We start from the raw sequence: 19,825 nt of genomic DNA on the forward strand, positions 1-19,825 counted from the left end.
GGGCTGGATTCTCCGATTTGCAGACTAAGTGTTGACGCCAGCTTGGGAACAGTGGCGTTTATGCAGAGAAAAACGGCGCAAAGGTTGCACCGATGCTCCGCCCAGTGGGGGGGGGGGCTCGCAGCCGCTCGGCGCAAAGGCCCCGGCATTAGCTGCCGAGACGGCCGGAGAATGGGCGGGTCCGTGGCCGCACGATGGCAGCCTGCAGCGACCGCGCCGTGCAACAAGGCGCCGGCCGCATGCAGACTTGGCCTGCAAAGAACTGCCCCACCTGTAACCAGCCTCACCAGCCCCGGACCACCCCCCACCGGTGCCCCTCGCCCCCGACGAGGGCCCCCTGCCAGCGGAACGCCCCCCCCCCCCCGACTGTGGCGGCGCTGGACACAGTCTGCACGTCACGCGGGTGCACAAAAAGAAAGGGATAAGTGTTCCACGCCGTCGGGAACTCGGCCCATCGGGGGGGGGGGGGAGCATCGGGGAAGGGCCTCAGGTGACGTCCTGAGGCCGTCCCGGCGAGCGGCGTGCTCGGGTTTCTGAGGGGGTCGGAGAATTGCAAACGCGGCGCCGATTCCGCCGCAGACGGGGACTCTCCGGCCGATCTCCGAACGCGGTTTCGGGGCCGCCGGAGAATCCCGCCCAGAAAACATCGGAATGACCTCGTACAGGATTTGCTTCCCTCTTTTTTCCAATGTTTACAGAAATAACCCCTGTTCCGCTGAGTTGTTGCTGGAGATTGTCTATTTCCTCTCCCCTCCGAAAGCGCAGTCTGTTCCTGCAGCCTCCGCTTCAACACCCAGCCCTATCCTCCGCTCCCGGAACTATTCCACTCTGAGGCACCATTCCCTCCAGCCTATCCTCGCACCTATCTTCCACGGGACGCAATGGGGACATGTCTGCACGCAGGTGGAAAGGAAGAACTTGCATTTTGGTAGCATCTTTCCCGAACCCCTGTCCCTGACACTTGGTGCCGATGCAATTGAATTGCCAAATACGGTGACCAGAAAGACCCAAACCTATGGCCCCGACTGCCCCCTCGTGGGGGGGGGGGGGGCACGAGATCCCACAGCAACCATTTGATGAAGCAGAGGAATTCTCCCCCTGGTTTCTTGGCCAACAGTCACCTCTCAAACAACATTGATTGAAACAAAAAAGCCAGAACTGATTGCCGTTTGTGGGATGCCCCGTGTGAAGATTCGCTCCCACACCGCCTACATCAGAACGATGGCTGCAGGGGGGGGGGGGGGGGGGGGGGGGTGCGGGGGGGGGGGGGGGGGGGGCGGCTTAGAGGCATCAAACATTAATGAGGGCATTTGCTCGAGCAGTTGGAGAGAGACACTTTCCTCGGGAAAGTGGGCCGTTAAACGCAAGTCTGGGGTTTAAAATAACTGCGAAAGCAACTTAGAGCGGGAGTCGCTTTTGCATGGAGTATCTGGAATTGGCTTTAGCTGAAAGGGGTTCCGTAGGAACCCTCAAATTATGTCTGATTTGCAGGGCTCTTGGGAGAAAACTCGGATAGGACTAAATTAGATTTCAGGTGTGACAGGTGGATTGGGCAGACAAGTGGCGGATGAAGTTCAACGCAGAGAAAATGTTCAGAGACAATATATAATAAAGTGAGGTGCTCTTAAATGAAAATCGCTTATTGTCACAAGTAGGCTTCAATGTGAAAAGCCCCGAGTCGCCACATTCCGGCGCCTGTTCGGGGAGGCTGGTACGGGAACATGAAGGCTGGTAAGGAGGTGCAGCAAAAAGGCAACTCGATACACATGTGGATAAGTCATTGAAGGTGGTAGGGCATGTTGAGGGAGCAGTTGATAAAATATCTAGTCTCTTCGGTTTTATCACTCGGGGAAGGGCCGAATGGCTGAATTTATTCCCACCCGAACTTTCTCACTGACCTCTCCCAGTTTGATCTCTTGCTCGTCCGTCTCACCCGTGTCCTTTTCCCAAGGGCAGCCTCTTGGAAAGTGTTCCCTTTGAGCTGTGCAGCGCCCCAGGCAGGAGAACATTAGGAGATGCCTATTCAGCCCCTCTAGCCCGTGGTTAATCTGGACCGCACCTGTTTCGCTGCCTGGGGCACAGGTGCGACCACACCTGAGAATTTGACTTGTTGATTGACGCAAACAGCAGGCAGCCAAGCGTATCGGATTGGAATGCAGTGTTGCGTCACCTGTGTCACTGGCATTGTGGCAATGTAGATTCACAGCACCGCTCGCTCTTCCCCGCACAGGAGTTTGACACAGGAATATGGTTAAATAACGCGGTACGATACTGTGACACCTGAGTTCCGATCAACATTGAGCTTGCAGATTGACTTGGCAATGCAGGCTTCTACAGCAGGTGAGTCCGTCCTGTACCAGCTTGCGTTGCTGCTGTTTTCTCTGGTATGGGGAGGTACCTGCCCCTGATGGGGCTGTTTGCTGCTGCTCCCCGATAGCTCAGCCTGAGAGCTCACGCTGTGGGTTCCCTCTGCGCGTCCTCAACCCCTGAACTGCACAGTTACTGGCGGGACGATGGTCCTCAGCCCCATGGCCTCATGGGACGAGCTCTCTCGCACCCGCCGGTCACCCAGCCTGACTGGGGCTGGGTCAGGGAATAGGGGGGAATCTGCCGAAAGGTCGGAATCCCCTGCTGGCTGAGGGTCTCTGATGCCTTTCGGTGAAGGATTGTGATGAATGGATTGGAGGAGAAGCTGACACGATGGCCGGCATCCTCACACTGCAGCTGGTCAGGGCAATGCAACACTGGCCTGGGAAGAACCTTGGCTCCTCTCCAAGGTAGTGGGTTCAAATCCCACGCCAGAGACAAACATGGGGCGGGATTCGCTCAGCCCGGGGCCGGGCCGCAGAATCACCGCCACCGGCGTGAATTGCGCCACGCCGCCCGAACGCCGGGACCCGGCTCTCCGCGGAGAATTCACGTCGTTGGCGCCGGCCGGGGTCGCTCTACGGGGCACGCCCCCAGCGATTCCCGGCTCGGGATGGGCCGGACGGCCGTGTCACAAAACCCCAGTCCCACCGGGACCGTCCACACCTGCTCTCCGCCGGAGGGAACTCGGCGTTGGAGGGTCGGGTGGCGGCCTGTGGGGGAGGGGAGGGGGGGGGAGCTCTGATGTGGCCTGGCCTACAATCGGGGCTCACCGATCAGCGGGCCGGCCTCTCTGGCTGGGGGGCCTCCTTTCTTCCGCGGCGTCCCCTGTAGTCCTGCGCCATGTTGCGTCGGGGCCGGCGCGTTGGTCGGGGCCGGCGCGGAGGAGGGAGCCACCGGCCACGCGCTCGTTGGCCCCGGCCCCACTGCGCACGCACGGACCCCGCGGTGCCCAGTTCACTCCGGGATCGGCAGCCGGAGCGGCGTGGGTCGCTGCAGTCCCGTGCCGGCCCCCTGTAGGGGGCCAGAATTGCTGATCCTGAGGCCATGTCAACGCCGTCGGGAAACGCGATGGCGTCAAACACTTAGCCTCAGGATCAGAGAATCCCGCCCATGTAATCGAGCCCACTCTCAATATCCCAGGCCACCTAAAGACCTTTATCCCTCCTGAAGCATTGCTTCAATTGTTGGAAACTCAGCAATTTGTGCCCAGCAAGATCCCACGAACAGCAATGTTTCGAGGTGTCATTTGACAGAAAGATATTGACACCGGTGAGAACTCGACTTTTCTTCTTCAAAACTGTGACTGTGAGATCTTTGGTAAAGGACAGACGGAGAACTCAGCTTAAGACAGCACCCCCTGACACTCCAGCACCCCCTGACACTCCAGCACCCCCTGACACTCCAGCACCCCCTGACACTCCAGCACCCCCTGACACTCCAGCACCCCCTGACACTCCAGCACCCCCTGACACTCCAGCACCCCCTGACACTCCAGCACCCCCTGACACTCCAGCACCCCCTGACACTCCAGCACCCCCTGACACTCCAGCACCCCCTGACACTCCAGCACCCCCTGACACTCCAGCACCCCTGACACTCCAGCACCCCCTGACACTCCAGCACCCCCTGACACTCCAGCACCCCCTGACACTCCAGCACCCCCTGACACTCCAGCACCCCCTGACACTCCAGCACCCCCTGACACTCCAGCACCCCCTGACACTCCAGCACCCCCTGACACTCCAGCACCTCCTCAGCAGCAGACGGGAGCATCAGCCTAGATTATGCGCACAAGCCTTTGGAGGGGGCCTTGAATGCATTGCCAGGTGGCTGCACAGTGGTTAGCACTGCTCCCTCACTGCGCCACGGACCAGGGTTCGATTCTGACCTCGGATGACTGTCTGTGCGGAGTCTGCACGTTCTCCCCGTGTGTGCGTGGGTTTCCTCCGGGTGCTCCGGTTCCCTCCCACAGTCCAAAGATGTGCAGGTTAGGTGGAGTGGATGTACTCAATTGTCCCCAGCTGGGGTTACAAACATAGAGTAGGGGATTGGGCCTGGGTTGGGGTGCTCTGTCGGAGGGTCGATGCAGACCCGATGTGCTGAATGGCCTCCTTCTGTACTGTAGGGACTCTGTGATTCTATTTTATGATCCAGAGTTGAGATTGCTGTCCATTGATCCATGGCTGATTATCATAAATCTAATATCCTTCTCAATGCGTTGTGTAGACTGTGTTCACATGTGTGTTGTGATAACCTTCACACGGGAAGTGGCGTGTCGGTAGTGTGGGGATTCTCCCTGGCGTGGTCACACCATACACTCTGCATGTAAGAGCTGTTTACGATCTCTCCAATGCTGTTCTTCGCCCTTGGGTCATCATTTCCATTCAAGCCAGCAACTTTGCAGGTGGATAGTTGAGAAGTTGTGGAACTGGATTAACCAGTCGACTTTCGTGAATGCCCGGAGAAAAGCAATAAAACAGTTCTGGGTCAGTCACCCCTCCTGGCGAACTCATCCTAACGCAAATACAATGCAAGTTATTGCTTTGAGAGTTACGTCTGTGTGCCTGGAGCCTGCATTCATCTGTGTGTCTGTCCACCTGTGTGTGTCTGTCCACCTGTGTGTGTCTGTCCATCTGTGTGTGTCTGTCCACCTGTGTGTGTCCACCTGTGTGTGTCTGTCCACCTGTGTGTGTCTGTCCACCTGTGTATGTCTGTCCACCTGTGTGTGTCCATCCGTGTGTCTGTCCACCTGTGTCTGTCTGTCCACCTGTGTGTGTCTGTCCACCTGTAAATGTCTGTCCATCAGTGTGTGTCTGTCCATCTGTGTGTGTCTGTCCATCTGTGTTTGTCTGTCCATCTGTGTATGTCTGTCCACCTGTGTGTGTCCATCTGTGTGTCTGTCCACCTGTGTGTGTCTGTCCACCTGTGTGTGTCAGTCCACCTGTGTGTGTCTGTCCACCTGTGTATGTCTGTCCATCGGTGTGTGTCTGTCCATCTGTGTGTGTCTGTCCATCTGTGTGTGTCTGTCCACCTGTGTATGTCTGTCCACCTGTGTGTGTCCATCCGTGTGTCTGTCCATCTGTGTCTGTCTCTCCACCTGTGTGTGTCTGTCCACCTGTGTGTGTCTGTCCACCTGTGTGTGTCTGTCCATCGGTGTGTGTCTGCCCATCTGTGTGTGTCTGTCCATCTGTGTTTGTCTGTCCATCTGTGTATGTCTGTCCACCTGTGTGTGTCCATCCGTGTGTCTGTCCACCTGTGTGTGTCTGTCCATCTGTGTGTATCTGACCGCCTGTGTGCGTCTGTCCACCTATGTGTGTCTGTCCATCGGTGTGTGTCTGTCAACCTGTGTGTGTATGTCCATCTGTGTGTATCTGACCGCCTGTATGTGTCTGTCCACCTATGTGTGTCTGTCCATCGGTGTGTGTCTGTCCATCGGTGTGTGTCTGTCAATCGGTGTGTGTCTGTCCATCTGTCTGGCTGTCCACCTGTGTGTGTCTGTCCATCTGTGTGTGTCTGTTCATCTGTCTGTCTGTCCACCTGTGTGTGTCTGTGCATCTGTCTGTCCACCTGTGTGTTTCTGTCCATCTGTGTCTGTCTGTCCATCTGTCTGTGTCTGCCCATCTGTGTGTGCCTGTCCATCTGTGTGTGTCTGTCCATCTATGTGTGCCCATCTGTGTGTCTGTCCACCTGTGTGTCTGTCCACCTGTGTGTGTCTGTCCATCTGTGTCTGTCTGTCCATCTGTGTTGTCTGTCCATATGTCTGTCCACCTGTGTGTGTCTGTCCACCTGTATGTGTCTGTCCATCTGTGTGTCTGTCCATCTGTGTGTCTGTCCATCTGCGTGTGTCTGTCCATCTGCGTGTGTCTGTCCACATGTGTGCGCCTGTCCACCTGTCTGTCCACCTGTGTGTGTCTGTCCGCCTGTCTATCCATCTGTGTGTGTCTGTCCACCTGTGAGTGTCAGTCCACCTGTGTGTGTCTGTCCACCTGTGTGTCTGCTCACCTGTGTGTCCACCTGTGTGTGTCGGTCCATCTGCGTTTGTCTGTGCACCTGTGTATGTCTGTCCACCTGTGTGTGTCTGTCCATCTGTCTGTCCACCTGTGTGTGTCTATCCACCTGTGTCAGTCTGTCAGCCTGTGTGTGTCTGTCCATCTGTGTGTCTGTCCACCTGTGTGTGTCTGTCCACCTGTGTGTGTCGGTCCATCTGTGTGTGCCTGTCCAACCGTCTGTCCATCTGTGTGTCTGTCCACCTGTGTGTGTCTGTCCATCCGTCTGTCCATCTGTGTGTGTCTGTCCATCAGTCTGTCCATCTGTGTGTCTGTCCACCTGTGTGTGTCTGTCCACCTGTGTGTGTCGGTCCATCTGTGTGTGCCTGTCCACCTGTGTGTGTCTGTCCACCTGTGTGTGTCTGTCCACCTGTGTGTGTCTGTCCATCTGTGTTTGTCTGTCCACCTGTGTGTGTCTGTCCATCTGTGTGCGTCTGTCCAACTGTGTGTGTCTGTCCACCTGTGTGGGTCTGTCCAACTGTGCGTGTCTATCCACCGGTGTTTGTCTGTCCATCTGTGTGTGTCTGTCCAACTGTGTGTGTCTATCCACCGGTGTTTGTCTGTCTACCTGTGTGTTTCTGTCCATCAGTGTCTGTCCATCTATGTGTGTCCATCTGTGTATTTCTGTCCATCAGTGTCTGTCTGTCCATCTATGTGTGTCCATCTGTGTGTCTGTCCACCTGTGTGTGTTTGTCCATCTGTGTGTGTCTGTCCATCGGTGTGTGTCTGTCCACCTGTGTGTGTCTGTCCACCTGTGTGTGGCTGTCCACCTGTGTGTGTCTGTCCACCTGTGTGTGTTTGTCCATCTGTGTGTCTGACAATCTGTGTGTGTCTGTCCACCTGTGTGTGTCTGCCCATCTGTGTGTCTGTCCACCTGTGTGTGTCTGTCCACCTGTGTGTGTCTGTCCACCTGTGTGTGTCTGTCCACCTGTGTGCGTCTGTCCACCGGTGTGTGTCTGTCCATCTGTGTGTGTCTTTCCATCTGTGTGTTTCTGTGCATCTGTCTGTCAATCAGTGCGTGTCCGTGTGTCTGTGCGTGTCGGTCCACCTGTGTGTGTCTGTCCATCTGTGTGTGTCTGCCCATCTGTGTGTCTGTCCACCTGTGTGTGCTTGTCCATCTGTGTGTCTGTCCATCTGTGTGTGCCTGTCCATCTGTGTGCGTCTGTCCACCTATGTGTGTCTGTCCATCTGTGTGCGTCTGTCCACCTGTGTGTGTCTGTCCATCTGTGTGCGTCCGTCCATCTCTGTGTGTCTGTCCATCTGTGTGTGTCTGTCCATCTGTGTGCGTCTGTCCATCTGTGTGCGTCTGTCCACCTCTGTGTGTCTGTCCACCTCTGTGTGCGTCTGTCCACCTGTGTGTGTCTGTCCATCTGTGTGCGTCTGTCCACCTATGTGTGTCTGTCCATCTGTGTTTGTCTATCCATCTGTCTGTCCACCTCTGAGTGTCTGTCCATCTGTGTGTATCTGTCCATCTATGTGTGTCCAACTGTGTGTCTGTCCACCTGTGTGTCTGTCCACCTGTGTGTGTCTGTCCACCTGTGTGTGTCTGTCCACCTGTGTGTGCCTGTCCATCTGTGTGTGCCTGTCCATCTGTGTGTGTCTGTCCATCTGTGTGTGCCTGTCCACCTGGATGTGCCTGTCCACCTGGGTGTGTCTGTCCAACTGTGTGTGTCTGTCCATCTGTGTGTCTGTCCACCTGTGTGTGACTGTCCATCTGTGTGTGCCTGTCCATCTGTGTGTCTGTCCACCGGTGTTTGTCTGTCCACCTGTGTGTGTCTGTCCACCTGTGTGTGTCTATCCACCTGTGTGTGTCTGTCCATCTGTGTGACTGTCCATCTGTGTGTGACTGTCCATCTGTGTGTGTCTGTCCATCTGTGTGTGGCTGTCCACCTGTGTGTGTCTGTCCACCCGTGTGTGTCTGTCCACCTGTGTGTCTTTGTCCACTTGGGTGTGTCTGTCCACCTGTGTATGTCTGTCCATCTGCATGTGTTTGTCCACCTGTGTGTGTCGGTCCATCTGTCTGTCCACCTGTGTGTGTCTGTCCACCTGTGTGTGTCTGTCCATCTGTGTGTCGGTCCATCTGTCTGTCCACCTGTGTGTGTCTGTCCATCTGTGTGTGTCTTTCCATCTGTGTGTGTCTGTGCATCTGTCTGTCAATCAGTGCGTGTCCGTCCGTCTGTGTGTGTCGGTCCACCTGTGTGCGTCTGTCCATCTGTGTGTGTCTGCCCATCTGTGTGTGTCTGCCCATCTGTCTGTGCCTGTCCCTCAGTGTCCGTCTGTCCATCTGTGTGCGCCTGTCCATCTGTGTGTGTCTGTCCACCTATGTGTGTCTGTCCATTGGTGTGTGTCTGTCCATCTGTGAGCGTCTGTCCATCTGTGTGCGTCTGTCCACCTATGTGTGTCTGTCCATCTGTGTGCGTCTGTCCATCTCTGTGTGTCTGTCCATCTCTGTGTGTCTGTCCATCTGTGTGTGTCTGTCCATCTGTGTGCGTCTGTCCATCTGTGTGCGTCTGTCCACCTCTGTGTGTCTGTCCACCTCTGTGTGCGTCTGTCTACCTGTGTGTGTCTGTCCATCTGTGTTTGTCTGTCCATCTGCGTGTGTCTGTCCACCTGTGTGTGTCTGTCCATCTGTATTTGTCTGTCCATCTGTGTGTGTCTGTCCATCCGTCTGTCCACCAGCGTGTGTCTGTCCATCTGCGTGTTTCTGTCCATCTGCGTGTTTCTGTCCATCTGCGTGTGTCTGTCCATCTGTCTGTCCACCTGTGTGTCTGTCCACCTGTGTGTGTCTGTCCAACTGTGTGTGTCTGTCCAACTGTGTGTCCATCGGTGTGTCTGTCCACCTGTGTGTGTCTGTCCAACTGTGTGTGTCTGTCCACCTGTGTGTACCTGCCCATCTGTGTGTGTCTGTCCAACTGTGTGTGTCTGTCCACCTGTGTGTTTCTGTCTATCAGTGTCTGTCTGTCCACCTGTGTGTGTCTGTCTACCTGTGTGTTTCTGTCCATCAGTGTCTGTCCATCTATGTGTGTCCATCTGTGTGTTTCTGTCCATCAGTGTCTGTCTGTCCATCTATGTGTGTCCATCTGTGTGTCTGTCCACCTGTGTGTGTTTGTCCATCTGTGTGTGTCTGTCCAACAGTGTGTGTCTGTCCATCAGTGTCTGCCGGTCCATCTATGTGTGTCCATCTGTGTGTCTGTCCATCTGTGTGTGGCTGTCCACCTGTGTGTGTCTGTCCACCTGTGTGTGTCTGTCCACCTGTGTGTGTTTGTCCATCTGTGTGTCTGACAATCTGTGTGTGTCTGTCCACCTGTGTGTGTTTGTCCATCTGTGTGTGTCTGTCCATCTGTGTGTCTGACAACCTGTGTGTGTCTGTCCACCTGTGTGTGTCTGTCCACCTGTGTGTGTCTGTCCATCTGTGTGTGTCTGTCCATCTGTGAGTCTGACAATCTGTGTGTGTCTGTCCACCTGTGTGTGTCTGTCCACCTGTGTGTGTCTGTCCATCTGTGTGTGTCTGTGCATCTGTCTGTCAATCAGTGCGTGTCCGTCCGTCTGTGCGTGTCGGTCCACCTGTGTGTGTCTGTCCACCTGTGTGTGTCTGTCCATCTGTGTGCGTCTGTTCACCTGTGTGCGTCTGTCCACCGGTGTGTGTCTGTCCATCTGTGTGTGTCTTTCCATCTGTGTGTGTCTGTGCATCTGTCTGTCAATCAGTGCGTGTCCGTCTGTCTGTGCGTGTCGGTCCACCTGTGTGTGTCTGTCCACCTGTGTGTGTCTGCCCATCTGTGTGTCTGTCCACCTGTGTGTGCCTGTCCATCTGTGTGTCTGTCCATCTGTGTGCGCCTGTCCATCTGTGTGCGCCTGTCCATCGGTGTGCGTCTGTCCATCGGTGTGTGACTGTCCATCTGTGTGCGTCTGTCCACCTATGTGTGTCTGTCCATCTGTGTGCGTCTGTCCACCTATGTGTGTCTGTCCATCTGTGTGCGTCTGTCCATCTCTGTGTGTCTGTCCATCTGTGTGTGTCTGTCCATCTGTGTGCGTCTGTCCACCTCTGTGTGCGTCTGTCCACCTATGTGTGTCTGTCCATCTGTGTGCGTCTGTCCATCTCTGTGTGTCTGTCCACCTATGTGTGTCTGTCCATCTGTGTGCGTCTGTCCATCTGTGTGCGTCTGTCCATCTGTGTGTGTCTGTCCATCTGTGTGTGTCTGTCCACCTATGTGTGTCTGTCCATCTGTGTTTGTCTATCCATCTGTCTGTCCACCTGTGAGTGTCTGTCCATCTGTGTGTATCTGTCCATCTATGTGTGTCCATCTGTGTGTCTGTCCACCTGTGTGTGTCTGTCCATCTGTGTGTGCCTGTCCATCTGTGTGTGTCTGTCCATCTGTGTGTGTCTGTCCATCTGTGTGTGTCTGTCCACCTGGGTGTGTCTGTCCAACTGTGTGTGTCTGTCCAACTGTGTGTGTCTGTTCATCTGTGTGTCTGTCCACCTGTGTGTGACTGTCCATCTGTGTGTGCCTGTCCATCTGTGTGTGTCTGTCCACCGGTGTTTGTCTGTCCACCTGAGTGTGTCTGTCCACCTGTGTGTGTCTATCCACCTGTGTGTGTCTGTCCATCTGTGTGTCTGTCCATCTGTGTGTGACTGTCCATCTGTGTGTGCCTGCCCACCTGGGTGTGTCTGTCCACCTGTGTGTCTCTGTCCACTTGGGTGTGTCTGTCCACCTGTGTATGTCTGTCCATCTGCATGTGTTTGTCCACCTGTGTGTGTCGGTCCATCTGTCTGTCCACCTGTGTGTGTCTGTCCACCTGTGTGTGTCTGTCCATCTGTGTGTCGGTCCATCTGTCTGTCCACCTGTGTGTGTCTGTCCATCTGTGTGTGTTTTCCATCTGTGTGTGTCTGTGCATCTGTCTGTCAATCAGTGCGTGTCCGTCCGTCTGTGTGTGTCGGTCCACCTGTGTGTGTCTGTCCATCTGTGTGTGTCTGCCCACCTGTGTGTGCCTGTCCATCTATGTGTCTGTCCATCTGTGTGCGCCTGTCCATCTGTGTGCGTCTGTCCACCTATGTGTGTCTGTCCATCGGTGTGTGTCTGTCCATCTGTGTGCGTCTGTCCATCTGTGTGCGTCTGTCCACCTATGTGTGTCTGTCCATCTGTGTGCGTCTGTCCACCTATGTGTGTCTGTCCATCTGTGTGCGTCTGTCCATCTCTGTGTGTCTGTCCATCTGTGTGTGTCTGTCCATCTGTGTGTGTCTGTCCATCTGTGTGCGTCTGTCCACCTATGTGTGTCTGTCCATCTGTGTTTGTCTGTCCATCTGTCTGTCCACCTGTGTGTCTGTCCACCTGTGTGTGTCTGTCCAACTGTGTGTGTCTGTCCAACTGTGTGTCCATCGGTGTGTCTGTCCACCTGTGTGTGTCTGTCCAACTGTGTGTGTCTGTCCACCTGTGTGTACCTGCCCATCTGTGTGGGTCTGTCCAACTGTGTGTGTCTGTCCACCTGTGTGTTTCTGTCCATCAGTGTCTGTCTGTCCACCTGTGTGTGTCTGTCTACCTGTGTGTTTCTGTCCATCAGTGTCTGTCCATCTATGTGTGTCCATCTGTGTGTTTCTGTCCATCAGTGTCTGTCTGTCCATCTATGTGTGTCCATCTGTGTGTCTGTCCACCTGTGTGTGTTTGTCCATCTGTGTGTGTCTGTCCAACAGTGTGTGTCTGTCCATCAGTGTCTGCCGGTCCATCTATGTGTGTCCATCTGTGTGTCTGTCCACCTGTGTGTGTCTGTCCACCTGTGTGTGTTTGTCCACCTGTGTGTGTTTGTCCATCTGTGTGTGTCTGTCCATCTGTGTGTCTGACAACCTGTGTGTGTCTGTCCACCTGTGTGTGTCTGTCCACCTGTGTGTGTCTGTCCATCTGTGTGTGTCTGTGCATCTGTCTGTCAATCAGTGCGTGTCCGTCCGTCTGTGCGTGTCGGTCCACCTGTGTGTGTCTGTCCACCTGTGTGTGTCTGTCCATCTGTGTGCGTCTGTTCACCTGTGTGCGTCTGTCCACCGGTGTGTGTCTGTCCATCTGTGTGTGTCTTTCCATCTGTGTGTGTCTGTGCATCTGTCTGTCAATCAGTGCGTGTCCGTCTGTCTGTGCGTGTCGGTCCACCTGTGTGTGTCTGTCCACCTGTGTGTGTCTGCCCATCTGTGTGTCTGTCCACCTGTGTGTGCCTGTCCATCTGTGTGTCTGTCCATCTGTGTGCGCCTGTCCATCTGTGTGCGCCTGTCCATCGGTGTGCGTCTGTCCATCGGTTTGTGTCTGTCCATCTGTGTGCGTCTGTCCACCTATGTGTGTCTGTCCATCTGTGTGCGTCTGTCCACCTATGTGTGTCTGTCCATCTGTGTGCGTCTGTCCATCTCTGTGTGTCTGTCCATCTGTGTGTGTCTGTCCATCTGTGTGCGTCTGTCCACCTATGTGTGTCTGTCCATCTGTGTGCGTCTGTCCATCTCTGTGTGTCTGTCCACCTATGTGTGTCTGTCCATCTGTGTGCGTCTGTCCATCTGTGTGCGTCTGTCCATCTCTGTGTGTCTGTCCATCTGTGTGCGTCTGTCCATCTGTGTGTGTCTGTCCATCTGTGTGTGTCTGTCCACCTATGTGTGTCTGTCCAACTGTGTTTGTCTATCCATCTGTCTGTCCACCTGTGAGTGTCTGTCCATCTGTGTGTATCTGTCCATCTATGTGTGTCCATCTGTGTGTCTGTCCACCTGTGTGTGTCTGTCCATCTGTGTGTGCCTGTCCATCTGTGTGTGTCTGTCCATCTGTGTGTGTCTGTCCATCTGTGTGTGTCTGTCCACCTGGGTGTGTCTGTCCAACTGTGTGTGTCTGTCCAACTGTGTGTGTCTGTTCATCTGTGTGTCTGTCCACCTGTGTGTGACTGTCCATCTGTGTGTGCCTGTCCATCTGTGTGTGTCTGTCCACCGGTGTTTGTCTGTCCACCTGAGTGTGTCTGTCCACCTGTGTGTGTCTATCCACCTGTGTGTGTCTATCCACCTGTGTGTGTCTGTCCATCTGTGTGTCTGTCCATCTGTGTGTGACTGTCCATATTTGTGTGCCTGTCCATCTTTGTGTGTCTGTCCACCTGGGTGTGTCTGTCCACCTGTGTGTCTCTGTCCACTTGGGTGTGTCTGTCCACCTGTGTATGTCTGTCCATCTGCATGTGTTTGTCCACCTGTGTGTGTCGGTCCATCTGTCTGTCCACCTGTGTGTGTCTGTCCACCTGTGTGTGTCTGTCCATCTGTGTGTCGGTCCATCTGTCTGTCCACCTGTGTGTGTCTGTCCATCTGTGTGTGTCTTTCCATCTGTGTGTGTCTGTGCATCTGTCTGTCAATCAGTGCGTGTCCGTCCGTCTGTGTGTGTCGGTCCACCTGTGTGCGTCTGTCCATCTGTGTGTGTCTGCCCATCTGTGTGTGTCTGCCCATCTGTCTGTGCCTGTCCCTCAGTGTCCGTCTGTCCATCTGTGTGCGCCTGTCCATCTGTGTGTGTCTGTCCACCTATGTGTGTCTGTCCATTGGTGTGTGTCTGTCCATCTGTGAGCGTCTGTCCATCTGTGTGCGTCTGTCCACCTATGTGTGTCTGTCCATCTGTGTGCGTCTGTCCATCTCTGTGTGTCTGTCCATCTCTGTGTGTCTGTCCATCTGTGTGTGTCTGTCCATCTGTGTGCGTCTGTCCATCTGTGTGCGTCTGTCCACCTCTGTGTGTCTGTCCACCTCTGTGTGCGTCTGTCTACCTGTGTGTGTCTGTCCATCTGTGTTTGTCTGTCCATCTGCGTGTGTCTGTCCACCTGTGTGTGTCTGTCCATCTGTATTTGTCTGTCCATCTGTGTGTGTCTGTCCATCCGTCTGTCCACCAGCGTGTGTCTGTCCATCTGCGTGTTTCTGTCCATCTGCGTGTTTCTGTCCATCTGCGTGTGTCTGTCCATCTGTCTGTCCACCTGTGTGTCTGTCCACCTGTGTGTGTCTGTCCAACTGTGTGTGTCTGTCCAACTGTGTGTCCATCGGTGTGTCTGTCCACCTGTGTGTGTCTGTCCAACTGTGTGTGTCTGTCCACCTGTGTGTACCTGCCCATCTGTGTGTGTCTGTCCAACTGTGTGTGTCTGTCCACCTGTGTGTTTCTGTCTATCAGTGTCTGTCTGTCCACCTGTGTGTGTCTGTCTACCTGTGTGTTTCTGTCCATCAGTGTCTGTCCATCTATGTGTGTCCATCTGTGTGTTTCTGTCCATCAGTGTCTGTCTGTCCATCTATGTGTGTCCATCTGTGTGTCTGTCCACCTGTGTGTGTTTGTCCATCTGTGTGTGTCTGTCCAACAGTGTGTGTCTGTCCATCAGTGTCTGCCGGTCCATCTATGTGTGTCCATCTGTGTGTCTGTCCATCTGTGTGTGGCTGTCCACCTGTGTGTGTCTGTCCACCTGTGTGTGTCTGTCCACCTGTGTGTGTTTGTCCATCTGTGTGTCTGACAATCTGTGTGTGTCTGTCCACCTGTGTGTGTTTGTCCATCTGTGTGTGTCTGTCCATCTGTGTGTCTGACAACCTGTGTGTGTCTGTCCACCTGTGTGTGTCTGTCCACCTGTGTGTGTCTGTCCATCTGTGTGTGTCTGTCCATCTGTGAGTCTGACAATCTGTGTGTGTCTGTCCACCTGTGTGTGTCTGTCCACCTGTGTGTGTCTGTCCATCTGTGTGTGTCTGTGCATCTGTCTGTCAATCAGTGCGTGTCCGTCCGTCTGTGCGTGTCGGTCCACCTGTGTGTGTCTGTCCACCTGTGTGTGTCTGTCCATCTGTGTGCGTCTGTTCACCTGTGTGCGTCTGTCCACCGGTGTGTGTCTGTCCATCTGTGTGTGTCTTTCCATCTGTGTGTGTCTGTGCATCTGTCTGTCAATCAGTGCGTGTCCGTCTGTCTGTGCGTGTCGGTCCACCTGTGTGTGTCTGTCCACCTGTGTGTGTCTGCCCATCTGTGTGTCTGTCCACCTGTGTGTGCCTGTCCATCTGTGTGTCTGTCCATCTGTGTGCGCCTGTCCATCTGTGTGCGCCTGTCCATCGGTGTGCGTCTGTCCATCGGTGTGTGACTGTCCATCTGTGTGCGTCTGTCCACCTATGTGTGTCTGTCCATCTGTGTGCGTCTGTCCACCTATGTGTGTCTGTCCATCTGTGTGCGTCTGTCCATCTCTGTGTGTCTGTCCATCTGTGTGTGTCTGTCCATCTGTGTGCGTCTGTCCACCTCTGTGTGCGTCTGTCCACCTATGTGTGTCTGTCCATCTGTGTGCGTCTGTCCATCTCTGTGTGTCTGTCCACCTATGTGTGTCTGTCCATCTGTGTGCGTCTGTCCATCTGTGTGCGTCTGTCCATCTGTGTGTGTCTGTCCATCTGTGTGTGTCTGTCCACCTATGTGTGTCTGTCCATCTGTGTTTGTCTATCCATCTGTCTGTCCACCTGTGAGTGTCTGTCCATCTGTGTGTATCTGTCCATCTATGTGTGTCCATCTGTGTGTCTGTCCACCTGTGTGTGTCTGTCCATCTGTGTGTGCCTGTCCATCTGTGTGTGTCTGTCCATCTGTGTGTGTCTGTCCATCTGTGTGTGTCTGTCCACCTGGGTGTGTCTGTCCAACTGTGTGTGTCTGTCCAACTGTGTGTGTCTGTTCATCTGTGTGTCTGTCCACCTGTGTGTGACTGTCCATCTGTGTGTGCCTGTCCATCTGTGTGTGTCTGTCCACCGGTGTTTGTCTGTCCACCTGAGTGTGTCTGTCCACCTGTGTGTGTCTATCCACCTGTGTGTGTCTGTCCATCTGTGTGTCTGTCCATCTGTGTGTGACTGTCCATCTGTGTGTGCCTGCCCATCTGTGTGTGTCTGTCCACCTGGGTGTGTCTGTCCACCTGTGTGTCTCTGTCCACTTGGGTGTGTCTGTCCACCTGTGTATGTCTGTCCATCTGCATGTGTTTGTCCACCTGTGTGTGTCGGTCCATCTGTCTGTCCACCTGTGTGTGTCTGTCCACCTGTGTGTGTCTGTCCATCTGTGTGTCGGTCCATCTGTCTGTCCACCTGTGTGTGTCTGTCCATCTGTGTGTGTTTTCCATCTGTGTGTGTCTGTGCATCTGTCTGTCAATCAGTGCGTGTCCGTCCGTCTGTGTGTGTCGGTCCACCTGTGTGTGTCTGTCCATCTGTGTGTGTCTGCCCACCTGTGTGTGCCTGTCCATCTATGTGTCTGTCCATCTGTGTGCGCCTGTCCATCTGTGTGCGTCTGTCCACCTATGTGTGTCTGTCCATCGGTGTGTGTCTGTCCATCTGTGTGCGTCTGTCCATCTGTGTGCGTCTGTCCACCTATGTGTGTCTGTCCATCTGTGTGCGTCTGTCCACCTATGTGTGTCTGTCCATCTGTGTGCGTCTGTCCATCTCTGTGTGTCTGTCCATCTGTGTGTGTCTGTCCATCTGTGTGTGTCTGTCCATCTGTGTGCGTCTGTCCACCTATGTGTGTCTGTCCATCTGTGTTTGTCTGTCCATCTGTCTGTCCACCTGTGTGTCTGTCCACCTGTGTGTGTCTGTCCAACTGTGTGTGTCTGTCCAACTGTGTGTCCATCGGTGTGTCTGTCCACCTGTGTGTGTCTGTCCAACTGTGTGTGTCTGTCCACCTGTGTGTACCTGCCCATCTGTGTGGGTCTGTCCAACTGTGTGTGTCTGTCCACCTGTGTGTTTCTGTCCATCAGTGTCTGTCTGTCCACCTGTGTGTGTCTGTCTACCTGTGTGTTTCTGTCCATCAGTGTCTGTCCATCTATGTGTGTCCATCTGTGTGTTTCTGTCCATCAGTGTCTGTCTGTCCATCTATGTGTGTCCATCTGTGTGTCTGTCCACCTGTGTGTGTTTGTCCATCTGTGTGTGTCTGTCCAACAGTGTGTGTCTGTCCATCAGTGTCTGCCGGTCCATCTATGTGTGTCCATCTGTGTGTCTGTCCACCTGTGTGTGTCTGTCCACCTGTGTGTGTTTGTCCACCTGTGTGTGTTTGTCCATCTGTGTGTGTCTGTCCATCTGTGTGTCTGACAACCTGTGTGTGTCTGTCCACCTGTGTGTGTCTGTCCACCTGTGTGTGTCTGTCCATCTGTGTGTGTCTGTGCATCTGTCTGTCAATCAGTGCGTGTCCGTCCGTCTGTGCGTGTCGGTCCACCTGTGTGTGTCTGTCCACCTGTGTGTGTCTGTCCATCTGTGTGCGTCTGTTCACCTGTGTGCGTCTGTCCACCGGTGTGTGTCTGTCCATCTGTGTGTGTCTTTCCATCTGTGTGTGTCTGTGCATCTGTCTGTCAATCAGTGCGTGTCCGTCTGTCTGTGCGTGTCGGTCCACCTGTGTGTGTCTGTCCACCTGTGTGTGTCTGCCCATCTGTGTGTCTGTCCACCTGTGTGTGCCTGTCCATCTGTGTGTCTGTCCATCTGTGTGCGCCTGTCCATCTGTGTGCGCCTGTCCATCGGTGTGCGTCTGTCCATCGGTTTGTGTCTGTCCATCTGTGTGCGTCTGTCCACCTATGTGTGTCTGTCCATCTGTGTGCGTCTGTCCACCTATGTGTGTCTGTCCATCTGTGTGCGTCTGTCCATCTCTGTGTGTCTGTCCATCTGTGTGTGTCTGTCCATCTGTGTGCGTCTGTCCACCTATGTGTGTCTGTCCATCTGTGTGCGTCTGTCCATCTCTGTGTGTCTGTCCACCTATGTGTGTCTGTCCATCTGTGTGCGTCTGTCCATCTGTGTGCGTCTGTCCATCTCTGTGTGTCTGTCCATCTGTGTGCGTCTGTCCATCTGTGTGTGTCTGTCCATCTGTGTGTGTCTGTCCACCTATGTGTGTCTGTCCAACTGTGTTTGTCTATCCATCTGTCTGTCCACCTGTGAGTGTCTGTCCATCTGTGTGTATCTGTCCATCTATGTGTGTCCATCTGTGTGTCTGTCCACCTGTGTGTGTCTGTCCATCTGTGTGTGCCTGTCCATCTGTGTGTGTCTGTCCATCTGTGTGTGTCTGTCCATCTGTGTGTGTCTGTCCACCTGGGTGTGTCTGTCCAACTGTGTGTGTCTGTCCAACTGTGTGTGTCTGTTCATCTGTGTGTCTGTCCACCTGTGTGTGACTGTCCATCTGTGTGTGCCTGTCCATCTGTGTGTGTCTGTCCACCGGTGTTTGTCTGTCCACCTGAGTGTGTCTGTCCACCTGTGTGTGTCTATCCACCTGTGTGTGTCTATCCACCTGTGTGTGTCTGTCCATCTGTGTGTCTGTCCATCTGTGTGTGACTGTCCATATTTGTGTGCCTGTCCATCTTTGTGTGTCTGTCCACCTGGGTGTGTCTGTCCACCTGTGTGTCTCTGTCCACTTGGGTGTGTCTGTCCACCTGTGTATGTCTGTCCATCTGCATGTGTTTGTCCACCTGTGTGTGTCGGTCCATCTGTCTGTCCACCTGTGTGTGTCTGTCCACCTGTGTGTGTCTGTCCATCTGTGTGTCGGTCCATCTGTCTGTCCACCTGTGTGTGTCTGTCCATCTGTGTGTGTCTTTCCATCTGTGTGTGTCTGTGCATCTGTCTGTCAATCAGTGCGTGTCCGTCCGTCTGTGTGTGTCGGTCCACCTGTGTGCGTCTGTCCATCTGTGTGTGTCTGCCCATCTGTGTGTGTCTGCCCATCTGTCTGTGCCTGTCCCTCAGTGTCCGTCTGTCCATCTGTGTGCGCCTGTCCATCTGTGTGTGTCTGTCCACCTATGTGTGTCTGTCCATTGGTGTGTGTCTGTCCATCTGTGAGCGTCTGTCCATCTGTGTGCGTCTGTCCACCTATGTGTGTCTGTCCATCTGTGTGCGTCTGTCCATCTCTGTGTGTCTGTCCATCTCTGTGTGTCTGTCCATCTGTGTGTGTCTGTCCATCTGTGTGCGTCTGTCCATCTGTGTGCGTCTGTCCACCTCTGTGTGTCTGTCCACCTCTGTGTGTGTCTGTCCACCTGGGTGTGTCTGTCCAACTGTGTGTGTCTGTCCAACTGTGTGTGTCTGTTCATCTGTGTGTCTGTCCACCTGTGTGTGACTGTCCATCTGTGTGTGCCTGTCCATCTGTGTGTGTCTGTCCACCGGTGTTTGTCTGTCCACCTGAGTGTGTCTATCCACCTGTGTGTGTCTGTCCATCTGTGTGTCTGTCCATCTGTGTGTGACTGTCCATCTGTGTGTGCCTGCCCATCTGTGTGTGTCTGTCCACCTGGGTTTGTCTGTCCACCTGTGTGTCTCTGTCCACTTGGGTGTGTCTGTCCACCTGTGTATGTCTGTCCATCTGCATGTGTTTGTCCACCTGTGTGTGTCGGTCCATCTGTCTGTCCACCTGTGTGTGTCTGTCCACCTGTGTGTGTCTGTCCATCTGTGTGTCGGTCCATCTGTCTGTCCACCTGTGTGTGTCTGTCCA

General features: G+C 54.2%; 1 protein-coding gene across 1 annotated transcript in view; it reads left to right on the forward strand.

Annotated features, from left to right (window-relative positions):
• Positions 1-2,191: 2,191 nt before the first annotated feature.
• LOC140389533 (fibroblast growth factor 12) overlaps positions 2,192-19,825 on the forward strand; it is a 401,431-nt gene continuing 383,797 nt past the window's right edge. The window contains exon 1 of the mRNA XM_072473728.1: positions 2,192-2,340. Within this exon, the coding sequence (XP_072329829.1) occupies positions 2,322-2,340 (19 nt within the window). The 5' untranslated portion in view covers positions 2,192-2,321. The remainder of the gene's footprint in view (positions 2,341-19,825) is intronic.

The sequence above is a fragment of the Scyliorhinus torazame genome, chromosome 14, assembly GCF_047496885.1.
Source record: "Scyliorhinus torazame isolate Kashiwa2021f chromosome 14, sScyTor2.1, whole genome shotgun sequence".
Taxonomy (NCBI): domain Eukaryota; kingdom Metazoa; phylum Chordata; class Chondrichthyes; order Carcharhiniformes; family Scyliorhinidae; genus Scyliorhinus; species Scyliorhinus torazame.